The 22,081-nt window shown below is 40.9% G+C and overlaps 1 protein-coding gene across 1 annotated transcript in view; it reads right to left on the reverse strand.

Annotated features, from left to right (window-relative positions):
- Nucleotides 1-17,704: 17,704 nt before the first annotated feature.
- The window catches only part of DTL (denticleless E3 ubiquitin protein ligase homolog), an 89,269-nt gene continuing 84,892 nt past the window's right edge, over nucleotides 17,705-22,081 (reverse strand). Inside the window, exon 15 of the mRNA XM_007952816.2 lies at nucleotides 17,705-17,797. Within this exon, the coding sequence (XP_007951007.1) occupies nucleotides 17,705-17,797 (93 nt within the window). The remainder of the gene's footprint in view (nucleotides 17,798-22,081) is intronic.

The following is a 22,081-nucleotide window of genomic DNA, read 5'->3' on the forward strand; positions in this document are numbered from 1 at the left end:
TTTTTTAAATTGTGGTATATTTGTGCACTCTTTGACACTTCAGGTTTGGAGCAGGGTGTCTGTAGGTGTCCTGCATGTCATCCGCATTCCATGATAACTTTAAAAGAATATGTGAGCAGGATTCACTCTTAAGGGACTTCAGGCTGACGCACTAACCTAGTTAAAATGACCAATTTGACCGACAGTGGGAGTCTCCTCCAAGAAATAAGTACTCAGAAAATTCCCTGTCTTCAGGGAAACCACAGAGCTCCTCTTTCTTGCAGGGCCTGTCTCTATGGGCTCCTCAGTCAGAGGCTGCAGGGTCAGCCATTCAGACTTGCAGTGATCATTATAGCTGAGTGTCAGGCACCAGAACTGAGGGCTGAGCGTTTGATGACAGCTCCCAAAATAAGGTGCCAAGCCCTACTTCTCACTTTCCCCTTGCACCCTATGAGATGCTGGCACTCCCTTCGGAACCATTACTCAGCAGCCTGAATGTACAGAAATAGGACGAGTGTACTGATCCAGGAGTCACAGCTCCTTCCTCCAACATGGTCCTGGTGAGCCCACTCCTGACACTATAGTGGTGAGTCCACAAGGGGCCTCCCTTCCCCATTCCTATCAAGGCAGTAATCCTGTTACTGGGCCAGAGCTTCATTGTTAACTGTTTCTAGGCCTTTTAAGGTGTCTCCTTGCCCCTGGGTTGTACAGCACCAGTTATCTGGTGAGCAGTTCCTTACCTCCTCCACCTTTTTCACAGATGCTCTTTCTACCTTCCTATCCTAATGAAGGGAGCTCTGGTAGCATAGTGCCTAAGGCACTTGACTGCTAACCAGAAGGCTGGCGGTTCAAACCCACCGGCCACTCTTTGGAAGGAAGATGGAGCAATATACTTCCATAGTGATACTGCCTCAGAAACTCAAGGAGGGGTTGCTATGAGTAGGGTCCAACTTAATGGCACATAACAACAACAATCCTAATGAAACCTGGCCTGCTCTGTTCTCCTAGCCCTCTCCAGAGCAGGCAGCTTCTTGGGGTTGGGAGAATAGGCTTCTCCAGATCATGGCTCCCCTACACCTCTTCTGCACACCATTTCATTTTACTGCACACACCCCATCTCCCACCTGGGCACTTGACCATTTGCTGACCTCCTTCCTAAGCAGTGCTTAGAAGTACGGTGGCTTAACATCTCCTTCACTGCTTTCCTGAACACTTTAACTCCTGCCACCTATTTTTGACCCTTCTGCTATCCTGACCTATTATTTCTTAAAAAAAACAAAAACAAAAAACTATTAAACCAAAAACCAAACTCACTGCCATGGAGTCAATCCTGACTCAAAACAACCCCTCCTTGGGTTTCTGAGGCAGTATCTCTACGGAAGTAGATTGCTGAATCTTCCTTCTGGGGAGTGGCTGGTGGGTTTGAACCACCAACCTTCTGGTTAGCAGTCAAATGCGTTAGGAACTATGCTACCAGAGCTCCCCAAACCAAACTCACAATCTTCCTTCTAAGGAGTGGTTGGTGGGTTTGAACCGCCAGCCTTCTGCCCAAATCACCCTAAATTCTGTTCAACTTAAGCCACTCACTGTGATGAGCATACTTTGAACATGGGTGTCAGAATAGACTGTCATCTGAAATTCTCATTACCCTATTCTGACTATACCTACTTAACTTCTACCTGCTCTTCCTCATCTGCTCACCCTTACCAGAATCTCTTTCTTCTTCCATTCCAGGGTGTCATGGATCCTTCATGCTTTTAATCTTCCCTAGGTCCTTCCTAATAACTAACTTTCCATCTTGGGATTCCCTAATGCCAGTTTTCTTTCACTCTGCTCCCTGATGGCTGAGCTTACGTGTCCTCTATGGTATTTAAGCCCTCGAGAACCTTTGACTTCTAAGACCATGTGTCTGATTATCTTTCCCCCTATTTGCTCTTCAAGGTAGGGATTGGTCTATAATTACTTTAACACGCCAGAACGATATAATAACAGTCAAAACTTGTTACATACCTGGCACTTATCTAGGCACCTTATAAACTCATTTTACCTTCACAATTACAGTAAGGAAAGTAGTTATTACCTTCCCCACTTTTCAATAAAGAAACTGGGCCTCAGAGAGATTAAATAATTTAAGTGAAGTCACAGAATTAGTAAATGGTAGACTCAAGATTAGGGATTCTGGGTTGGACATCATACTAAGTCTCATCATAAGAACTCCGAGGGAAGTGTTTTGACTTTCATTGGAGTCCTTGCTGCTATTCAGTAATTTTTAAAAATTGTTCCTTGTTTGTTGTTATGTGCCGTCGAGTCTGATGCGACTCACAGTGACCCCTCCTTGGATTTTCTAAGGCGGTATCACTACGGAAGTAGATTGCCCAACCTTCCTTCAGAGGAGTGGCTGGTGGCTTTGAACTGCCAGCATTCTAGTTAGCAGTCAAGTGCTTTAGGCACTATTCAAAAACCAAACTCACTGCCATGGAGTCGGATCCAACTCATAGTTACCCCTTTTTGGGTTTCTGAGGCAGTATCACTATGGAAGTAGATTGCCCAATCTTCTTTCTGAGGAGTGGCTGGTGGGTTTGAACCACCAGCCTTCTGGTTAGCAGTCAAATGCCTTAGCCACTATACACTCTTAATTGTATGTATGCATGTGTATTTCATTTCTTACTCCTTACTGGTCAATTTAGTCCAGAGACCAAAGGTACTGATTCAGAAATCCTGGCGAACATTTGGAATCTCAGAGAGTCCTCCCACTCTCTCCTTTCTCGTGTCTTAATGAGTAATCCCTCAGATAAGCTTTCCTTTGGACAGTATATACTGTCTCCTTGGGGCCCTCCAATGTTTAGCTGGGCCAGCAGTGTCCCCACTCTCCAGGGAAAGGAGAAGACATTGCAACTCTCAAAATGGGTATTTCAGGCTACTTCCATGTGAACTGGCTCTGGGGACCAGGACATAAATCCCTCCTCTATCGTTCCCTGGCTGCCATGGGCCCCCAAAACCGAATCCAACACATTGCTGTTGAGTCAATTTTGACTCATAGGGACCCTATAGGATAGCGCAGAACTGCCCCATAGGATTTCCAAAGCTGTGAATCTTTATGGAAGTAGACTGCAACGTATTTCTCCTGTGGAATGGCTGGTGGGTTCAAAGCACTAACCTTTTGGTTAGCAGCCAAATGCTTTAACCACAGTACCACCAGAGCTCCCTCTGCCATGGTCAAATGATTTAAACTTAAAGAGCTTTAGTTTCTTTATCTGTAAAACAGGAATAATAATAATCCCCTTAGTATGGTTCTTGGGAAGAGGAAACGAAGTTAAATGTTTATTAAAGAGCCTAACATAGAGTCTGGCATATATTACACACTCTAAATATTAGTTCTGTTTCCTTCCTTGCCCCAGTGCCCATTCTAGTCTGTTTATTCTCAGCAGGTGACTTCAAAACCTTCTGCTTGGGTGGATTCCCTAACTTCCTTTATGTTTCTGGCAAAAATTTCTTCTTTAGTGGACAACTTTCTGAAAAACAAATTGGCACTTTAAAGGCAAGAACCTTAATATTTTTTGGACTCTGTCAGAGTAATTCCACTTTTGGGAGTCTATGAGGAAGTAGTTGGAAATTTGTATGTATGTTTATGTATAGTGCAATGAGTCACTTTTATATGGCCTTTCCAGGTGTGGACTTGCAACTCTTACAAAATGACGATCGGCTGGGTCACAATCTTACAAGGGATTGGTTGATTTACAATGTATATCAGGCCCTAAAAATTTACCCAGTAAAAATGAGCTCCTTCTCATGCAGCCCAGTTTTGCCATCCTGGTAGGCTTATGTAAAGGCCGATCCCACAGTGATTTAGAGGGATTTTACTACCATCAACCACCACTCGTCTTTCAGTTTGTTGTGCTGTGGTGGCTTGCATGTTCTGTGAGGCTGGAGGTTATGGCACCAGTATATTACATCTGTCCTGGAAGAAGTGCAGGCAGAATATTCATTGGAAGGAAGAATGGCCAGACTTCATCTGAGCTACTTTGGTTGTGTTGTCAGAAATGACCATTCCCTAGAGAAGGATATCATATTTGGTAAAATGGAGGGTCAACAGAAAAGGGGAAGGCCCTCAATGAGATGGATTGACACAGTGGCTGCAACAATGGGCTCAGGTATAGCAAGTATTATGAGGCTGGCACAGGACTGAGTGGTGTTTCGTTCTGTTGTACGTGGGGTCAGTCTGAGTCAGAGCTGACTCGATGGCACCTAGCAACAACAACACTACCATCAAGAACAGCCTGGAGTGGAGAGTGTCTTTTGGGTCTGAGGTCACTGTGCTGAGAACCTCCTAGACCCAGAAGAGAGAGCTGTAATGCAAGTCATCCCATGGAGAGAGACACAGCTGCATTGGGTTTGCCAGCCCAGGGAGAGAGTGCAGGGCATTTCTGTGCAAGAGAAATGCATAGAAGAACACCTATGCATATGAAGAACCCGTATGCATAGAGCACCTATGCACAGAAGAGAAATGCATAGAAGAGCACCAGCAGAGCACCTCTGTGCAGAAAGACTGCCTTCTGCTAGAAGAGTTGTAACACTTGCCTGTGTGGCGCAGATGTCTGAGTGTCTTTAGTGCAACATACTGCCCACATCGGGCAGTAGATTGGGAACCATGCAGGCCCTTGGACAGCATAGCCCTGGGGAGCATGGTGGCAAGAGAGAGAACCGTGTGGGCCTAGGTAGCATGGTAGAAACTAGAAGGACAGGCCTAGAATGACCCAGCAGGAGAGGGTGGGGAGATCCTGTGCAGGGGTCTTTCTGCCAGTGAGGCGAGGCCCAGTGGCAGAGCAGAACCATCAGAAACTGTGCAGGGTCCCTTAGCATTATAGCAGTAGCTGGAGGCAGTGAGGGAGCTCTGGTGGCGTAGTGCTCAAGGCATCTGACTGCTAACCAGAAGGGTGGCAGTTCAAACCCACCAACTGCTCCACGGAAAGAAGACTGGGAAATCTACTTCCATAGAGGTACTGCCTCAGAAACCCAAGAAGGGGTCGCTAAGTCTAATCAATTTATCGGCAGTGAGTTTGGTTTTGCCTTTGGTGGAGGCAGCGATGACATGAGCATGTTATCTGACCTGAACCACAGTGTACCAGCCCAGTGACATAAGAAAGGACATGGGTAATTTGGGAAACACAAGTGGTTCCCCTTTGAGAATCTGTTGTTAGTGTTGACAGTTTGCTTTCTGTAAATAAAAATAATGGCTTTCACTTTGCCAACACTGTGTGTCTCGTATGTCCAGCTCAATCACAGATGAACGTAGCTCCCATAGAATGACTGATGCAAGTGGGTGTACAGGCCTCATTCCTGGTAACCTGTGGCTACCTGGAAGTTTAAAGCATGCCCTGTCTGCATGTGCAATGCAGATAGACAGATCAAAGAATATATATATTTGTGGATAAAATATTCTAGCTATATTAAAAAATATTCTATATTCTGTATTTTATATTTTTACAGACACACACAAACATGTCTGTTGTGGAACTATTTATCCTAGAAAACAATACCAAAGCCTCTTGGTATTTTTTGCTCATTAGAAGGCTGGCGGCCTTCTCCACCAGCCACTCTGTGGAAGGAAGACTAGGCAATATAGTTCCGTGAAGATTTACTGCCTTGAAAACCCAAAGGGGGTCGCTATGAATTGGAATCAACTTGATGGCAGTGAGTTTGGTTTTTGGTTTGGCCTACTGCTTCTGAACAAGTAGCAACCCTTTTCTTACCCAGATTCAGCTAAAATTATTTTTTACAATAACTTTCTGAGTTACAAAAGTAAAATATGCTCATTGTAGAAAATCAGGAAAATACAAACAAGCAAAAAAAAAAAAAAAAATCAGTTGTAATTCTACCTTCCAGAGCTGATTATTGCTAGAGTACATTTTTTGTGGTTATATTCATTTATAACTTTTAAAGCAAAATTATATCACATTACAGTTATTATTTTCAATTTATATTATTTCTTATCATTATGATATGATTATGATAGGGAATGGCTAGTATTTCTAATAGCCATAGCTCATTTAGGAATATCCCATGATTACTGGAAACAACTTATAAGCTGTTTCTATTTTTTTTTTTTTCAGGTTGTAAATAGCACTGGGATGACTCTCCCTGTTGTGCATCTTTGGCCACTTCCTAAATTATTTCCTTGTCCATCTCTGTTCCTGACCCCATCCCCACCAAGCCACCATTTCTGAAACCTGAGCCCTTTTCATCTCCATCTCTCCCACAGCACGGTCAGGCTTCCTTCACTCAGCCCACAAGCATTACGAACATGCTCCAGGCTTGTCCATCCCTCACTGATTGATTCTTGATTCTGTCGACATTTCCCTGCACCCCTTGCTGGTCCCTGACCTTACAGGCAGAGTCCCCTGGGCTATGGATGCCATTCCTTCTTGCTTCCTTGGGGACTTGGTTCCAGCAATTATCCTCACTCCTGTGTCTTTAAATACACCTTCCTCTTATCATATAAATTTACTTACTGTTTACCATCCAGAAATCCTCTCCTGGCCATGACCCTCTCCACTCTCGCCTCAGTTTCTATCTGTTCTCATTCTTCTCAGCCAGACTCTGGGGAACAGTAAACTGCATTTGCTATCTCCCTGTGTGGTTCTCAGTGGCTGAGCGCCTTCAACAGAGTGATGGTAGTGCTAGGCCTGGCTGCCCTGGTCCCGTTTCCCTCTGTAGCCGCATCTCTGGCTCTTCACTTCCGTGTTCTCTCTCCCCCTGCTGAGGGGAAAGCTGGAATTACTTTAGAGTTGCCCTAACAGGCTGCTGCTTCTCACACCCTCGCACTTTTGTTCATGCTATTTTGTTATTTCTTTGCTACGAATACTGTCCTTCCACTTATCTACCTGGACAATGTATTCTGCTTCTGTATGAAGCTTCTGTAGGAAACCTTCCCTGGACGCCCAGGCTCTGCTGGATAAGCCGCTGCGTTTCCACAGCCCCCAGCACATCTTCACCAGAGCCCTTGTCACAGTGTACTCTGCTCTCGCTTGTTCCTCTGTGATCTGGGAGCAACTGGAGGGCAGGCCTATATGTTATCTGTTTAGTAAAATGCCTGACACAAAGTAGGTATCCAGCAAACAGTTTAACAAGAGAAAGAACCCTTAGTTTGTTTTTGAAAGAAATCTCTATTTACTGCCACTTCTTAACAACCCACTGACCACCACTTCCTGTTTTTTCATTCCCAGCCATCTTTCATCCCCATCATGCTATTGAAATAGCCCTTGAGAAGGACAAAGATGTGCTAACTGCTCAATTATTTGGTTTTACTGCCAGAAGAACAAACAAATCTGTCCTGGAAGAAGTAAAGCCAGAATGCTCCTTGAAAACAAGAATGGCCAAACTTCATCTCATCCACTTTGGTCATATTGTCCATTCCCTGGAGAAGGATACCATGCTTGGTAAAGTGGAGGGTCAGTGATAAAGGGCAAGACCCTCAATGAGATGGATAGACAGAGTGGCTGCAATGATGGTCTCAGGTATAGCAAGGATTGTGAGGCTGGGACAGGACCGAGCAGTGTTTTGTTCTGTTGTGCATGGGGTCGCTATGAGTCAGAGCCAACTCGATGGCACCTAACGACATTGAAGCATCCAACTTCTCTGTAGCAGGGAAACACCCACTTCTCAAAAACTTTTCTTCCCTGGTCTCCTGAGCTGACACTCTTTGCATACTTTTTCTGTTCAGTCTGCACCTTCATTGATTCTCCTTCATGCATCTTGCAACTGTTGTACCAAACACTACGGCGGACCCAAGGGTGGTAGTGGAGGGTTATTGCAGTGATGTGCTAGTAAGCCAGTTCTCAGGAGGAAAAAAAGGCCCTGATTTGTAGCTTTTGCTGATTTCCATAGTGTAAATGCTCTCACCATCACTAATTTCAGGTTAGCAATATATTAACAACCAGGTCACAGAATTCCTAAATATTTAATAACTGGCTCTTGGGAGTATGAGCTAGCTTTAGCACACCACTGGGTATGCTGAAATGAGTAAGACCAGCTTGACATCCTGGAGGGTATAATCTAGTGGAGAGAACAGAGAAATAATTCTAAGTCAAATGTGACGAGTAATATTATAGGGTGGAAACAGGCATTAGGGGGCTGGGTGGAGGGAAAGCTTCACTAGGAAACTCTGTGAAGAATTCCTATAAGAGGGGGAGTTTGAACTGGACCTTAAAAAGGCAGGCATAAGGTGGAGAACTATTCCAGGCCGAGGGAATGCCTTGAGCAAAGGTAGGATAGTCCAGTATTTAGGAGAATGGCTATTACATCAGTAGGGCTGGGATGCCACTATAGTTTTGTGAACCTGGTCAAATTGGTTAATGTCCTCAGGCCAGTTGCTGCATCTGTAAAATAAGAATTTGATTGCTATGATCCATTTTTGCCTTGAGGTGATGGTTGATCTTGGGAAAAGAAAGAAAATACAAGAGTGGGGAAGAAGGAGGAAGAAATGCATTCAGTGCGGAGCTGGAAAAGGACACCAAAAGTTGCACTGTTGCCAATGCTGCAGGACCCCCCCCCCCCCCGCCAGTCCTCCCTGCTGACTTCCAGTTCAATCCCTTATCAAAATTCCAAGGGCCATGTTTGAGCCACAGCACTGTTTACTAAAGGCACCGTGCTGTTAAACTGGATGAATATGCCGAATCCTGAGGTTAATGTAATTTGGTTCATCCTTCTCCTTTGAGGGAACAGAGGACTTTTCTTTCTCCTTAGAAAGTGCCAAAAAGATCCCACAAGCTTCCCTGGTTAGCTTTTCCCTTTGAGTAATTATTGAGTGATTGTTTGCTAAAGCAGGGGGTCAGTGAAAAAGGGGAAGACCATCAATGAGATGGATTGACACAGTGGCTCCAACGATGGGCTCCAGCATAGCAAGGACTGTGATGACGCAGGACTGGCAGCGTTTTGTTCTGTTGTACATCGGGTCACTATGAGTTGGAGCTGACTGGATGGCACCTAATAGTAATAATAATAATAATAATAATAATAATAATAATAATAATAATATCTGGCATCTTTTGCTTGTCTTCTCTAAAGAACTATCTGGTCTTCATTGTTTTTAAAAACACTGTGAATCACAAAATATGTGTAGAAAAGTGCATAAAACACAAATGTAAAATGCAGTTATAGAGAAAACACCCAGGGCCAGAGGTAGAACCTTGCCACAACCTGGAAGTCCTCTACATGTTCCTGCCAGAGCACAGTCCTTCAGAGGGAACCATTGTCTTGACTTATTATATTCATTTCTTTGCCTTTCATCACCCAGGTATGCATCCTTCAATACTAGTTTAGTATTTTTTATTTTTTTTTGTCAACACTTGATATGAATGGGAAGCTCTGGTGGCATAGTGCCTAAGGTATTTGACTGCTAACCAAATTCAAACCCACCAGCCACTCCTTGGAAGGAAGGTTGGGCAGTCTACTTTCGTAGAGATACCACCTCGGAAAACCAAGAAGGGGTCTCTGTGAGTCGGGATCGACTCAACGGCAGTGAGTGTGATATCAATGAAGTCATACTATATACATTCTTTTGTTTCTAGCTTCTTTTGCTTGGCATTGTGAGGTTCATCGTATTGTTGTATGTAACTAGCTCATTCTTTTTCATTTCATTGTTAAATGGTGTTGTTTTATGAACATGCCACAGTTTATCCATTCTACTATGAATGGACATTTGGGTTGTTTCCAGCCCTTGGCTGGTATAACCAATGCTGCTACAAACATCCCTGTGCATGTGTCCTGATGCATGTGAGTTTGTCTAGGGTACAGGAAAGGAACTGTTGGGCCACAGGGTTTATGTATCTTCATCTTTATTCTTCATCCTCTGCCTTTGTATTTGTGAGCTTTTCTACACTTTCTCACTTCTTCGCCTTTGAGGCTGTTTTTCTAACTTTAAATCACGTCTGCCAATCCTCTTCTTGTGTCCCTGTAACACAGACAGTTACGATTCTAACTCCTAGTCCTGTACACAGCACCCTCCTTCTATAGTTAAAAATGGTCTCCTCTCCTAAGGAGTAATTGTTTTTCATTTATCACTCAGGTAGAAAATGTATTTGAAACATTTTGAGACTTCTCTTCTGAAAAGTACATGAAATATAAAGTATGTATTTGATTGATGGAGGGTCAGGGGGAAGACTTCTTTCTGAGTGTTGTTCTAGTATAAGAATTAGGACTGTGGGCTTTTGAGTCAGATCAAATCCATAAGCTGGCTATATGCTCTTATATTCTTGGCAAGTTACTTTAGCTTCATATACTATTCAATTGAGTTCAGTGGTGAAAAATGACATGAAAAAGGATAAAATGTATGTGGTTGGAAATGCTGTCAATGCAAACAGGAAGTCAAAAGGACACCATAGGGCAACTCAAATTAACAAACTGTTCTAAACGGCATCCTCTCTGTGCAGTTCATTGTACAGAATTGTTGGTTGGAACCAAAGCCATTCCTAAGCATCAAAGAAACCACATTGTAACTTCTCTTTTCCTGCAGGCTCTCCATGCACAACTCCAGACTTTGTCACTCCCATTTCTTGGTTTTAGGAGATAATTTTCTGAAGCCATATATATTTAATGACAGGGGCCGGCAACACTTTACGGCCAATAGCTCATTACCTAATTAGGGAGCTGAGTAAAAGGTTTATCACAATCCCCCTCTTCCTGCTACCCACCCTGAGGTTATTAATGTTCATTTCAGTTTGTCTGTTAGTCAACTCCATTGCAAAGACATTGACTTTTGGACTTTGGGTCCCTTACTCCCATATGAAATTGTCTAAATCCAATAAGGTTTTGGAGGAAGTGGTATTTCCAACTTGACATGAACTGTTAGGCTAAATGCTGACTCCTTACAGAGGCAACAATGCCTACTGGATTTCACTTTTCATTTCTCTCACTTCTTGAACCACTAATAAATTATTTCACAGTCATACTTAATAAATCCTATTATACTTCTTGTCAAAAAATTCTTGGAAAATTGTGTTTGAGTGCATTGCAGGGGATGGGAAAAAGGCAGAAGAGAAACTGAAGACAAAAGTTGTGCTGCATGATTGTCAAATGATGTGGTATGACAATATTTGCTAATTTCATGTCAACTTAGTAAGGCCAAATGGTCTTATTTACAGCTTGTTTTTTTTTTCAGTAACATATATTATCTGGAATTTACTGCTAGAGGGAAGGGCTGATTTGTATAATTACTTTTAGACCCTGACTTTATAAGTGGGTAAAGGTGGTTAGCAAGGAAAAAAAAAAAAAAAAGAAAAAACACAAACAAAACCAGAAACCTGCCCTTAACATCTTCATTGATAACTTTGGCACCAAACCTTGAAGGGAATCCCAAGGTGGTGTGACTGTCTATTTGTAAAAGTGCTGATGCTGGCATTCTGCCACATTCTGTAAGTTTCTGTAAACTGGAAACCAGGGTCCCAAATAGCAGCAGTGGCAGCATAATTTGGTGCTCAGATGCTAGATGAAAGTGCAAAACTGCAATGGGGGGGGGGTTTGTACACCAAATAGTCAAACTTTAATGGCTAGCATTTTGCCACTAAGGTGACAATGGCAATAAGTAGGTTATTGGCATAAAAAAAAACCCCAAAAAACAAAAAACAGAACAAAACAAAAAGTACAAAAACAAAGATAACAGACAGAGAACAAATCGCAAGTGAGAGCAAAAAATCTAGTCTACACAATCCTCCTCAGCCAAATGTTTGAATTTTCTTTGTGGTGGTGGTGTTGTTATGTGCTGTCGAGTCGGACCTGACTCATAGTGACCCTTTTCTTTACTATTGCACAAAACAAGCTCCTAAAACAGCGTTTTGAGCGATAATTTTTATTTGCCTACTGGCTGGCAGGAACCCAACAGCCTAACAAGTGATGAAGAAAGGCCAGCCAGCTACAGCTTCCTCATCAAAGGTGAAACACATCTAAACAATGTAGCAGAGCTGGGGGCAGCAATCAGGAAATGGGAGGGGGAGCTTCTTTTGAGCAAAGGCCTGGGTTTGCTTGAGTTCAGGATACAGATTTGCAAATTACAGCCTCTTTAAACAGTAGCTGAAGCCACATATGAAATAATCTCTGCAGTTTTCCTGTGTATCTGGAGAGTCATGAATCTCTGGTATCTGGGGAACTGGAATTCTTTTTCACGGGGCTACTCGCTCAATTTTAGAAAGTGCTGGAACCAAGGGGCCAAGGCAACATTTAAATAATGCTTCCTAGATGATTCTCCGTTAGCTTCCGTCCCTTTGAAAACACAGCTCTAGTAGAAAGGGAGTTAGGAGGTCTGAAAAGTTATTTGAACCTTTAAGTCCATTGATCAAATATAAATATAGATAATACCCCTGCCCTCTCTGCCTTATGAGACAACAGCTAACAGTAACTGTTTAATAAACGTTTAACTATTATGTGCCAAGCACTGTCCTAAGAGATTTCCATGTATTAACCACAGAATCCCCATTTCTACAGATGAAGAAGCTGACTCAGGTTAAATAACTTGCCTAAAGTAAATAGTAGGAAGAAGGTTTTGGATTCAAACTCAGGCAGCATGACTCTAGAGATCATGTTTTTAACCTTTATATTACAGTATTGTAAGAAATAGAATAAAAACATGTATGAGAAAGCATTGTACTTGGTAAAGTTAAAAGGGCTTTCAGCAGCAGTTGAAGTAAGTTTTTGGAGAGGAAAGTCTGAATCTAGTCAGCATTTGCTACTGAGCAGCTGCTCACAAACATTTCCACTCAAAGGACCTTAAAATCTGATCTCTGCCTATGTCACTCAAATGCTGACTTTTAGCCTATTGAAGTGACTCCTTTGAAAACTGAAAATAAAGGTAAGAACTCTTCGCAGACCAGGTGCTTCACAAAGGGCTCGGCACCCAGGCAGTGACTAAGTGTTGTCTGAATGGAATGCTTTCCATTCGAAGGTATTTTGAAATGTGCTATTCATATGCCATAAAATGGCTTGAATACAAATTATTTAGACTGTTGAAACAGGAAGGGGCATGCGGCAAATTAAGGAAATTAAAGAGAAACGGAGTATAAATGATTATTAAGTCTTCGAAACTCAAAGAGGCTGGTTATATATCCTTGAAATCTTCTTTCCTGGCTTAGCTGTGAGGGATGAGCGTTTTGGGATCGAATAAGCCTCTTCTTTAGTAATACCTCTAATTTGTGTTGTACATACTTGCTGTAGCCAAACTGATCTGAACAAACCGCTTAATATGCTCAGGTGGTTTTTTAAAGGCGGAATTTAAAGCATTCCTTAATAACCCCTACACTATTCAGAAGTCACTCAAATATAGCTCAGAAACAAAACAGGTTTTTCCACCACAGACAACAAAAAATGGTAACAAAATGGTTACTTTGTAACAACTTGGGCTTATTACTTCTGGCATCAGACCTAGTGAAGCATTCAACTCATCTCATGGCCAACAAAATGTTGTGTTCAGTCATCCTGTAACTTCCAAATAATACCAAAAGAGCTGATGCATAAGGCAGGTTTTCCATAATTTCCCCAAATTTCATGAATAACTTGGTTAATCCGTGATGTGGCAAGAGCCAAACCTAGGGCAGTAAAGAATCCCCGATGAAGACCTGTGTGGGAAGCTGTGAGATCAACTTACTGGCAAACAAGCACACGTTCACCTGGGGCTCCTTTCAGGCCCTATTGGAGTTAGGAAGCAGAAACCACCTGCAGTAAATTGCCAGCAGGAGGACATTCACTCAGTTTTTCTAGTTCAAATTCCCCCCTAGTCTTTCCTCTTAAGTGCTTGTGAAATGTTGCCCATAGTATCTAGTTGTGGAACTGACTCTCTGCTTCAAAGAGCAGCATGAAGGGGATTCCAGACTCTCTCAGGACTAGGAGAAGCAGGAAAACAAACAACTCAGCAGTCTATCTGCTATGATAGGGTCTCAAAAAGCATTTGGTGAACTGACATGTGACCTAAAAAAGATCATGGCTATAGGCTAATTTCAAGCTGGGGGTTAAAGCAACACACACACACACACACACACACACACACCACACACTTAAAAGTCATCACCAGTCATCCATAGTGCAGTTTTTTTCTTTTTTTAAATGGCTCCTATACAGTGTCCCAAAGCTCTCAGTGCAATTTTAAGCTATAAAGTCCAGGAGTGTGGGCTGAACTCCCCACAGGGGTCTCAATATTTATCATCAGTTAAATGCAGCCAAATTAAAAGAGTCATTTTTACAGATTATAGTGAATGCTCACAAAAATAAATTAAGGGCTTGTGCTGAAACACCCAAAAAAGAAACTTTAATAAGGTGCCCTAGCAAAAGTGCTTGGAGTGTATTCAAATGGAAAAGCTTGGGCTGGAAATACTTGTTTAGAGAAAGAGTGACACCACCCCACTCTCCTTCATCAATCCAAGCCATCTTAAGTGTTCAAGGTCTGACCAAGCAAGGATGTATTTTATTAAGACCTTTTTCACCCTGAACTAGATCATATCCTTGGGAATAAACAAATTTTATTCACTGAGCAAGTAAAAGAGATTCTTGATTACTACTGTAATTCTTTTGTGTAGACTGCTTCTGGGTTAATGTAAAAAGCTCAGCAGAGAACACCAGGTGCAATCAAAAGGCTTTATTATTCAAGATCAGCTCAAAGCCCCTGACACTGACAGAGGCAGGGGTAATTATTATCTCATTACATCTGACCTTTGGCACCCATCTGAAGTACTAGTATTCCAAGTGGGACATGTTACACCCAGCAGACTGTTGGCACAGTTTTCTGACAGTCACATTTATGCCAATTTCACTCAGTCATGCTGCCAGATGTACAGGGATACAAGCACCAAAAGAATCTACTTTACTTATTATTATTTTATTCTTTTAAATGGATATACTTCCCCACTGGCTTTTCAAAGCAACATAAATGGCATCACTGTCAGGTACTGGTCATAAACAGTACCTCACACCCTAACACACAAAAATCAAAACACCAAACAGAAGCAGAGTTAGTAAATAAATTTATGCTATAGGATGCTTTATTTTGAACACAGCAATTCTAGGGCTTCTATTTATTTTTCTCCTTGGGAAAAACCATGTAGAATTCATGCTAGTTGTCCTTTGCAGTTCTTACTGTTACAAGCTTAATTTGTAAGAAACAAAGGAATCAAAGGGCTTTCATTAAGAACAGATTTAACTGGAGATACTGGATAGAGTGGGAGGAAAAACGTGGAACAAAATTCAAAAACACCAATAATGACCAGGATTACTGGTCAGATGGAGTCTGCTGGGACCCCTAAGACTATGGTCCTGGGATACACTTTGGGCCTGGAATAAAAGTCACTCCCAAGTGCTGGCTCTCAGCCCAACAGTTGTTCGACTTACATGTAGCACATCCAACCCAGGGCCATGCACTCACTATTCTATGGAGTTACATCCCTTGGAGCAATTGGCCATGGGGCACCAGAGGGGCAACATTCACCTGGAGGAAAAAGATGGATAGACACGAGTGCATTCCTAAGATGTGCACAGGGATGGGGGTTCACATGGAAGGGAGAGGAGGAGAAGGAGTTAGGGTTGGGGATAGTCATTGGGGATAGTAAAACCAAATGTACACGAACATTTGAATGTAAAACAAATTCTGCTCTGTAAATTTGCACCCAAAGTGCGCACACACACGCACACACATGCACACAAAAGAACAGATTTTAAAAGTGTGACAAAAACAGAAATAAAGTATATTAAGTCATCAAGGCTATGGATAAAACAAAGTTTCAAGACTGGAAAGAGGCTCTCCTCCAAGTACACAGCATATGGAAAGTACAGGGAGCTGATTTCCATGAAGTTAAAATGGGGAAAAACAGAAAACAGTGGTTCACATCAGATGATCACTACATGTTAACTAATGACTAAGGGGAGAGGTCTTCAAAATATTTTGCAAAATATTAACTAGGAGTCAGTCTATAAACCAAAGAAACAAATTCACTGCCATCAAGTTGAATTCAACTCATAGCAACCCCCATAGGGTTTTTAAGGCTGTAAATCTTTACAGAAGTAGACTGTCTCATCTTTCTACTGCTGAGTGGCTGGTGGCTTTGAAACACCACCCTTTTGGTTAACAGCCAGATGCCTTAACCACTGTACCACCAGAGCTCTTTCTATACACTCTCTTTATCAAATATCTAGAAAAAATTTTGTTTTTGGTTCAGAGCCATATTAGAAGGCCATCACTTTTTACGTAGATTAGAGAACTGTGATAGTTATGGTTGTGTGTCAACTTGGCTGGGCCATGATTCTCAGTAGTTTAGCAGTTATGATGTCATCACCTCCTTGATAAGCTCTGATATAATGTAATCACTTCCATGATGAGATCTGCTAGGAGCAGCCAATCAGTGGAAAGGGCATTTCCTTTGGGGTGTGCCTTCCTTCTAATATATCTGGAAAAGCTCTCTGGCTTTTTGCTTGTTCTGAATCCTTCATCTGGCTCACCATCATCTCTAGTTCTTAGATTTGAACCAGCAGCATGCTGTGCTGCCTGCTGGTCTTGGGCTCATCAGCCTGTGCAGCTACATGAGTCAAGAGATGCCTCCAACTTGACCTATGACCCACAAGACTCGGGACTTGCCAACCTCTACAACTGGGTGAGCCATTTCCTTGAGAGAAATTTCTTTTTATTTCTCTCTATATAAGCTTCACTGGTTTTGCTACTCTGGAGAACCCAGCCTAAGACAGAACCCAAGAAATCAAGTTGAGAAAGATGAGTTATTTTTCAAGTTCTAGATTTGCAGTTTAGAGTTACCTTCTTTAGGAAAAAAAAAAAAAAAATAGTAAGAAACCATTACTTTTTCTTATAATCTGATGACTTATTATTGCTTTTTTTAAAGTTGCAGACCTCACAGAACTGACTCCTGCACCTGATTTTGAAACCCACCTTCAGTATATGACTATTGATTTCATAAACATCTTTCTGTAGTCAATGGAGAAAGGTTACTCTTTCAGAAAGTGATGTTGGATTGGTAACTGCTTGGTAAAATTATGGGGATCTCAAATCTCACATGAGAACAATAAGAACCACAGATATTTGAGGGAAAAAAGATGAACAAAGATTTCCACTGCTGTTCTAATTTCTTAAAAGAGATGACATCTCTCACTGATTTTAAAATAACAATGAGAACTCAAAGAGATAGCATCTTTATACGGAACCAGTACAGAAGTACTTATCTGAATATCACCTTTTTACAGTGATTCTTAAAACAAAAAACACAAAACACAAGTGTTGTGAAAAGGTTATATATTTCCAATAACATTACACTTGGTTGAGACAGAACAGATCCAAGGGGCATCAGCAGAAGTTTTGCACATAGCCCTATTGCCGTGGCCAGTAGATATTTCTCAATGTGCACAGAAAGCTTCAGAGTGACAAGAAGTACATGTCGAAGTCTTTTTACCTCCATGAACTGGGACTGTAGAGAAGATGTATAATTTAAAAAGTGAAGGCTATTCATTCAAAATACTAGAGTGATAAAATTTTACTTTATGAAATTTAGATACAGCATTCATCTGAAGATGCTGCATATACAATATGATAGTAGATTCAGAGTAGAATTTACAAGTCAAAAGAATTTTCTCTAAAAATTAAAAGATGGTAGCTTTTTTAAAGACTATAGTATAGAGTCACTTGGTGGTTTATTCATTTTGTTGTAGTGGGTCAATGAATTGTTAAACTCACTCACATTGGAATCTATAATTATGTTGACTGTTCGGGACTACTGTAGTCATCTTGGGATTTTCTATGGAAGTATGTACAGATCTTCCTCATGGAACAGGGAGTAATGGTGACCTAGAAGATGAAAGTTTAGATTTCAGAAAAAAGTTCAGCTGTTAGCAAATTATCACAAAGGGGAATTTTAAGTTAGTTTGCCTAGAAGTTTGATTATTTAGTCAGCTTTCTGTCTCAAGTGTCTTAATGGCAATGTCTCTTTTGGCTGGACTTGTACTGAATATTGTAAAAATTTAACAGATGGCATTGCAAGGAAAGAAGGCATAGAGTTTGCATGTGAGCAAAAAATATTTACAAGTTAAACTTCCCAATAGTAACCCAAGTGGGTACACTCACGACCCTCTTTGAAATAAATGAATAAATAAGTTTCCCAAATTTATGAGTGAGATAGGCATTCCAAACAGTAGCTATTACCCTCTTTTGGAGAAGTCTAGAATATCATCAAATACATAAAGAAAAAAAATTCTTTTAAAGAAGCTTTGGCTTCAAAGATAGAAATTATTAAACCAAGAATATCTTAGACCAGCACATTAATTTTTAAAAGACTTTAAGATTTACACATTAGTGAAAATTACTTTTCACTGATATTGTTTTCTACTAACACATAGCTGAGATCAGTTATCTTGAAAAAATAGGAATTCTGGGCGAGAAGCAGAGTAGATATTCCATAATTTTGAGAGAAGAAAGGAAAGACTCCTTATAGCAATTTTCTCCCACTTCATTTTCTGTAGTTGACGAGGTCTTGTTTGGAGTTTGTGTTCCAAGTAGTCCTTAAAATATTTTTGTTTATTTTTCCTAAAGTTATGGGATAGACTTCATGATAAAATGTGTGGGATAAGAACATTTACTTTATTAAACTAGAACTGGCCTAAGGTTATCTAGCTTCTGCCCTTTAAAAGGCAGATCTTGCTGATTATGATTCCTGGATTGGATTTCAATCACCTTCCCACCTTCTACTTAACACAGAACAAGAGCTACTAGGCTTAATTACAAGGAGAACTTCCTTAACCCATTTACTCTTAACCTGCAAACTGAATCCCCCTCAAAGTGCTTTGTATGTATCTAAGTTTCACATTATTTTAAATAATCATAAACTAATTACAAACCAGAAATCTACTTGTGCATATTTGCATTTTGCCCATGAATAACAGCTTTATTTATAAAAAGGAGATGGCACCAACTATATGCTATTTACAGGAGACACATCTTAAGCCCAGTGACACAATGTGGTAGATAATTTTGTGTGCTGTCTTGGCTGGGCCCGGTTGAGTGGCTGGGCAGCTGCTGGTAGTTATTCCCCATGATGAGACTGGCAATCAACTCCACGGTGGGATCTACCATAAATAGTTGAGTAGCTGCTTTAGGGATGTGGTCTGCTTCCCATATATAAGAAGCAGCTTTGGGTATGGTCTCTAGCTTATGGCATGCTTGAACCCTGCATGTAGCCAAGTCATTGTTCAGCAGCCTGCTATATGCTCTGCCGATCTTGGGACTTTCAATAGACTTGACTGAGTGCCTGCCGTATGGTTTGGTAACATTGGGACAGTGCCTTTTCCCTTGCTGACCTTGGGTTTGTCAGCTCAGCAGCCAGAAGCTGTCTGAGTGAAGAAAAGCCTCCAGCTTCAGTGGGCTGGGAGCAGGAGGCAGAGCTGAAGCCCAAGTTGAGGGGGTTTCACCTAGCCCCTAGAGCCTGGCACTTTGAACTCGAACTTCCAGCCTCCAAAACTGTAAGAGAATAAACTCCTGTTTGTTAAAGCCTTCCCATTTGTGGTATATTCCTGTCAAAGCGGCACTAGGTAACCAAAACACACAAATAGGTAGAAAGTGAAAGGATGGAAAAAAATATTCCATGCAAATAATAACCAAAAGAGAGCTGAGGTGGGAATCTTACTATCAGATAAAGTAGACTTTAAGACACAGTTGTCATAAGACATAAAGACAGACATCATATAGCAATAAAAGAGTTCATCAAGAAGATTTAACGATCCTAAATATATATGTACCCAACGTTGGGGCACATAAATATATAAAGCAAACACTGTTAGAACTTAAGGGAGAAATAGATTGTACTACAGTAAAAGTTGGAGACTTCAACAAACCACTTTCAATACTGGACAGAACATCTAGAAAGAAGATCAACAAGGAAACAGAGGGTCTGAATGACATTATAAACTAACTAGACTTAACTGACATATATGGAACATTCTACCCCAAAACTGCACAATATCCATTCTACTCCAATGCATATGGATCATTCCCTAAGACAGACCACATTTTGGGTCACAAAACTGGTCTTGATAAGTTTAAAAAGACAGAAATAATACAAAGATTTTTGCTGATCACAATGAAGTGAAGCTAGAAATTAAAGAAAAAACCTGGAAAATACACAAGAGTATAGAAATTAAACATCACACTATTAAACTACCAATGGCTCAAGGAAGAAATCAAAAGAGAAATTATAAATTTCTTAGAGTCAAATGAAAGCACAATATACCAAAACTTAAGGGATGTAACAAAAGTAGTACTCAGAAGGAAACTTATAGCAGTAAATGCCTACATAAAAAAAGAAAGATCTCCAATTAACAGCCTAATTTGAAAATTCGAGGAACTAGAAAGAGAAGTGCAACCTAAGTCTAAACCCATCAGAAGAAAGGAAGTAACAAAGATCAGAGCAGAAATAGAGAAAATTGAAAACAAAAAAGTAGAATCAATAAAACCTGAAATTGGTTCTTTGAAAAGATAATGAAATTGACAAACCATTAGCTAGACTGACAAAGAAAAGATGTAAATAACCAAAATAAAAAAGGAAAGACCCAGCATTAATAGCAAAGTTCAAAAAAACCAGAAAACAACAAATGGTATTAAGGGTGTGTAAAGATTTGAACCCTCAAACCTGCTGGTGGGGCTGTAAAATGGTAGAACCACTGTGGAAAGTGGTATGATGTCTTCTTAAAAAGATGGAAATAGAAATAACATGATCCAGCAATCCCACTAGTTGGTATATAGCCTAGAGAAATAAGAGCCATAATACAAATATATACACATCCATGTTCATCACAGCATTATTTACAATAGCAAAAAGATAGAAACAACCTAAGTGCCTATCGATGGATGAATGGATAAAAAAAGTATGTTCCATACATAACAGAATATAAGTCAAGGTTAAAGAATAATGATGAATCTGTGAAACACCTCCTAACATGGATGAACCTTGAGAACACTATGCTGGGTGAAATTAGTCAATCATGAAAGGACACATATTGTATGGGACTCCAAACTCCATTGGCATGAAGTTGATTCCAACTGTAAAATGTCAAGAAAAGGTTTACACACAGAAAGAAACATTTCTTGAAGGTTACCAAGGGTGGGAGGGGAAGGGAGAATAAATCACCAACTAAAGAGTAGACACATATTAACTCAGGAGAAAGGAAATATACAAAAAGGGGGAGGTCAACACAAAATAATTAAGGTGAAGGAAGACAATGAGAGAAGCACAAGAATTAAAGGCAACAAAGGTAAATACTGTTACATACCCAATCCTGCAATAGCAGTAATAACAATAATCTGTGATACATAAGCTGAACAGGGGTGGGAAGGTGAATGAGACTATATCTATAAATACAGAGAGGTGTGACAGAAGATATTTATACTATGTATTGACATATGCCACAAATATATCCATGAATTTGGTAGAACATACAGAGGGCAAAGTTATGAAAACTTCTTAGCCATAACCAAACACCTTGAGGGGGCTCAGGACCTTAGTTTCAGAGGACACCAAGGTCAATTGTCATAACATGGTCCACAAAGAAACATTCTACATCCTACTTTGGTGAAAGCTTGTGAAAGCCATCTAAGGTGCAACAATGGTCTCTCCTGTCCAGAGCAAAGAAGAGTGAAGAAAATCAAAGATGCAAGGAAATAACTGGCAAAGGACTAATGGACCACATGAAGCCCAGACTCCACAATCCTGAGACCAGAAGAATTAGATGGTTCCTGGCTACCACTGCCAACCACACTGAAAGGGATCACAACAGGATGTCCTTGATAGAGTGCAAGAAAAATGTGGAGCAATACTCAAAAGTCATAAAAAAGACCAGGCTTATTGGTTTGAAAGAGATTGGTAGAAACCCCAAGACTATGGCCTTTAGAAATCCTTCAGCCCTGGAACTGAACCCTGTAGTTCAAATTTAACCAAATAACAGGCCTAAAAGGTGAACAGTAACACCAGGCAAGTACATACTCCTCAGAACAGTCAGCCATATGAGATCAAAAGGGCAGCATCTGCCCAAGGACAAAGCTCAAAAGGCAGAAAGCAATAGGAAAAGGGGATGAATGGAAATG

The sequence above is a fragment of the Orycteropus afer genome, unplaced genomic scaffold, assembly GCF_000298275.1.
Source record: "Orycteropus afer afer isolate SDZICR_OR568_19922 unplaced genomic scaffold, OryAfe1.0 scaffold00013, whole genome shotgun sequence".
Classification (NCBI taxonomy): domain Eukaryota; kingdom Metazoa; phylum Chordata; class Mammalia; order Tubulidentata; family Orycteropodidae; genus Orycteropus; species Orycteropus afer.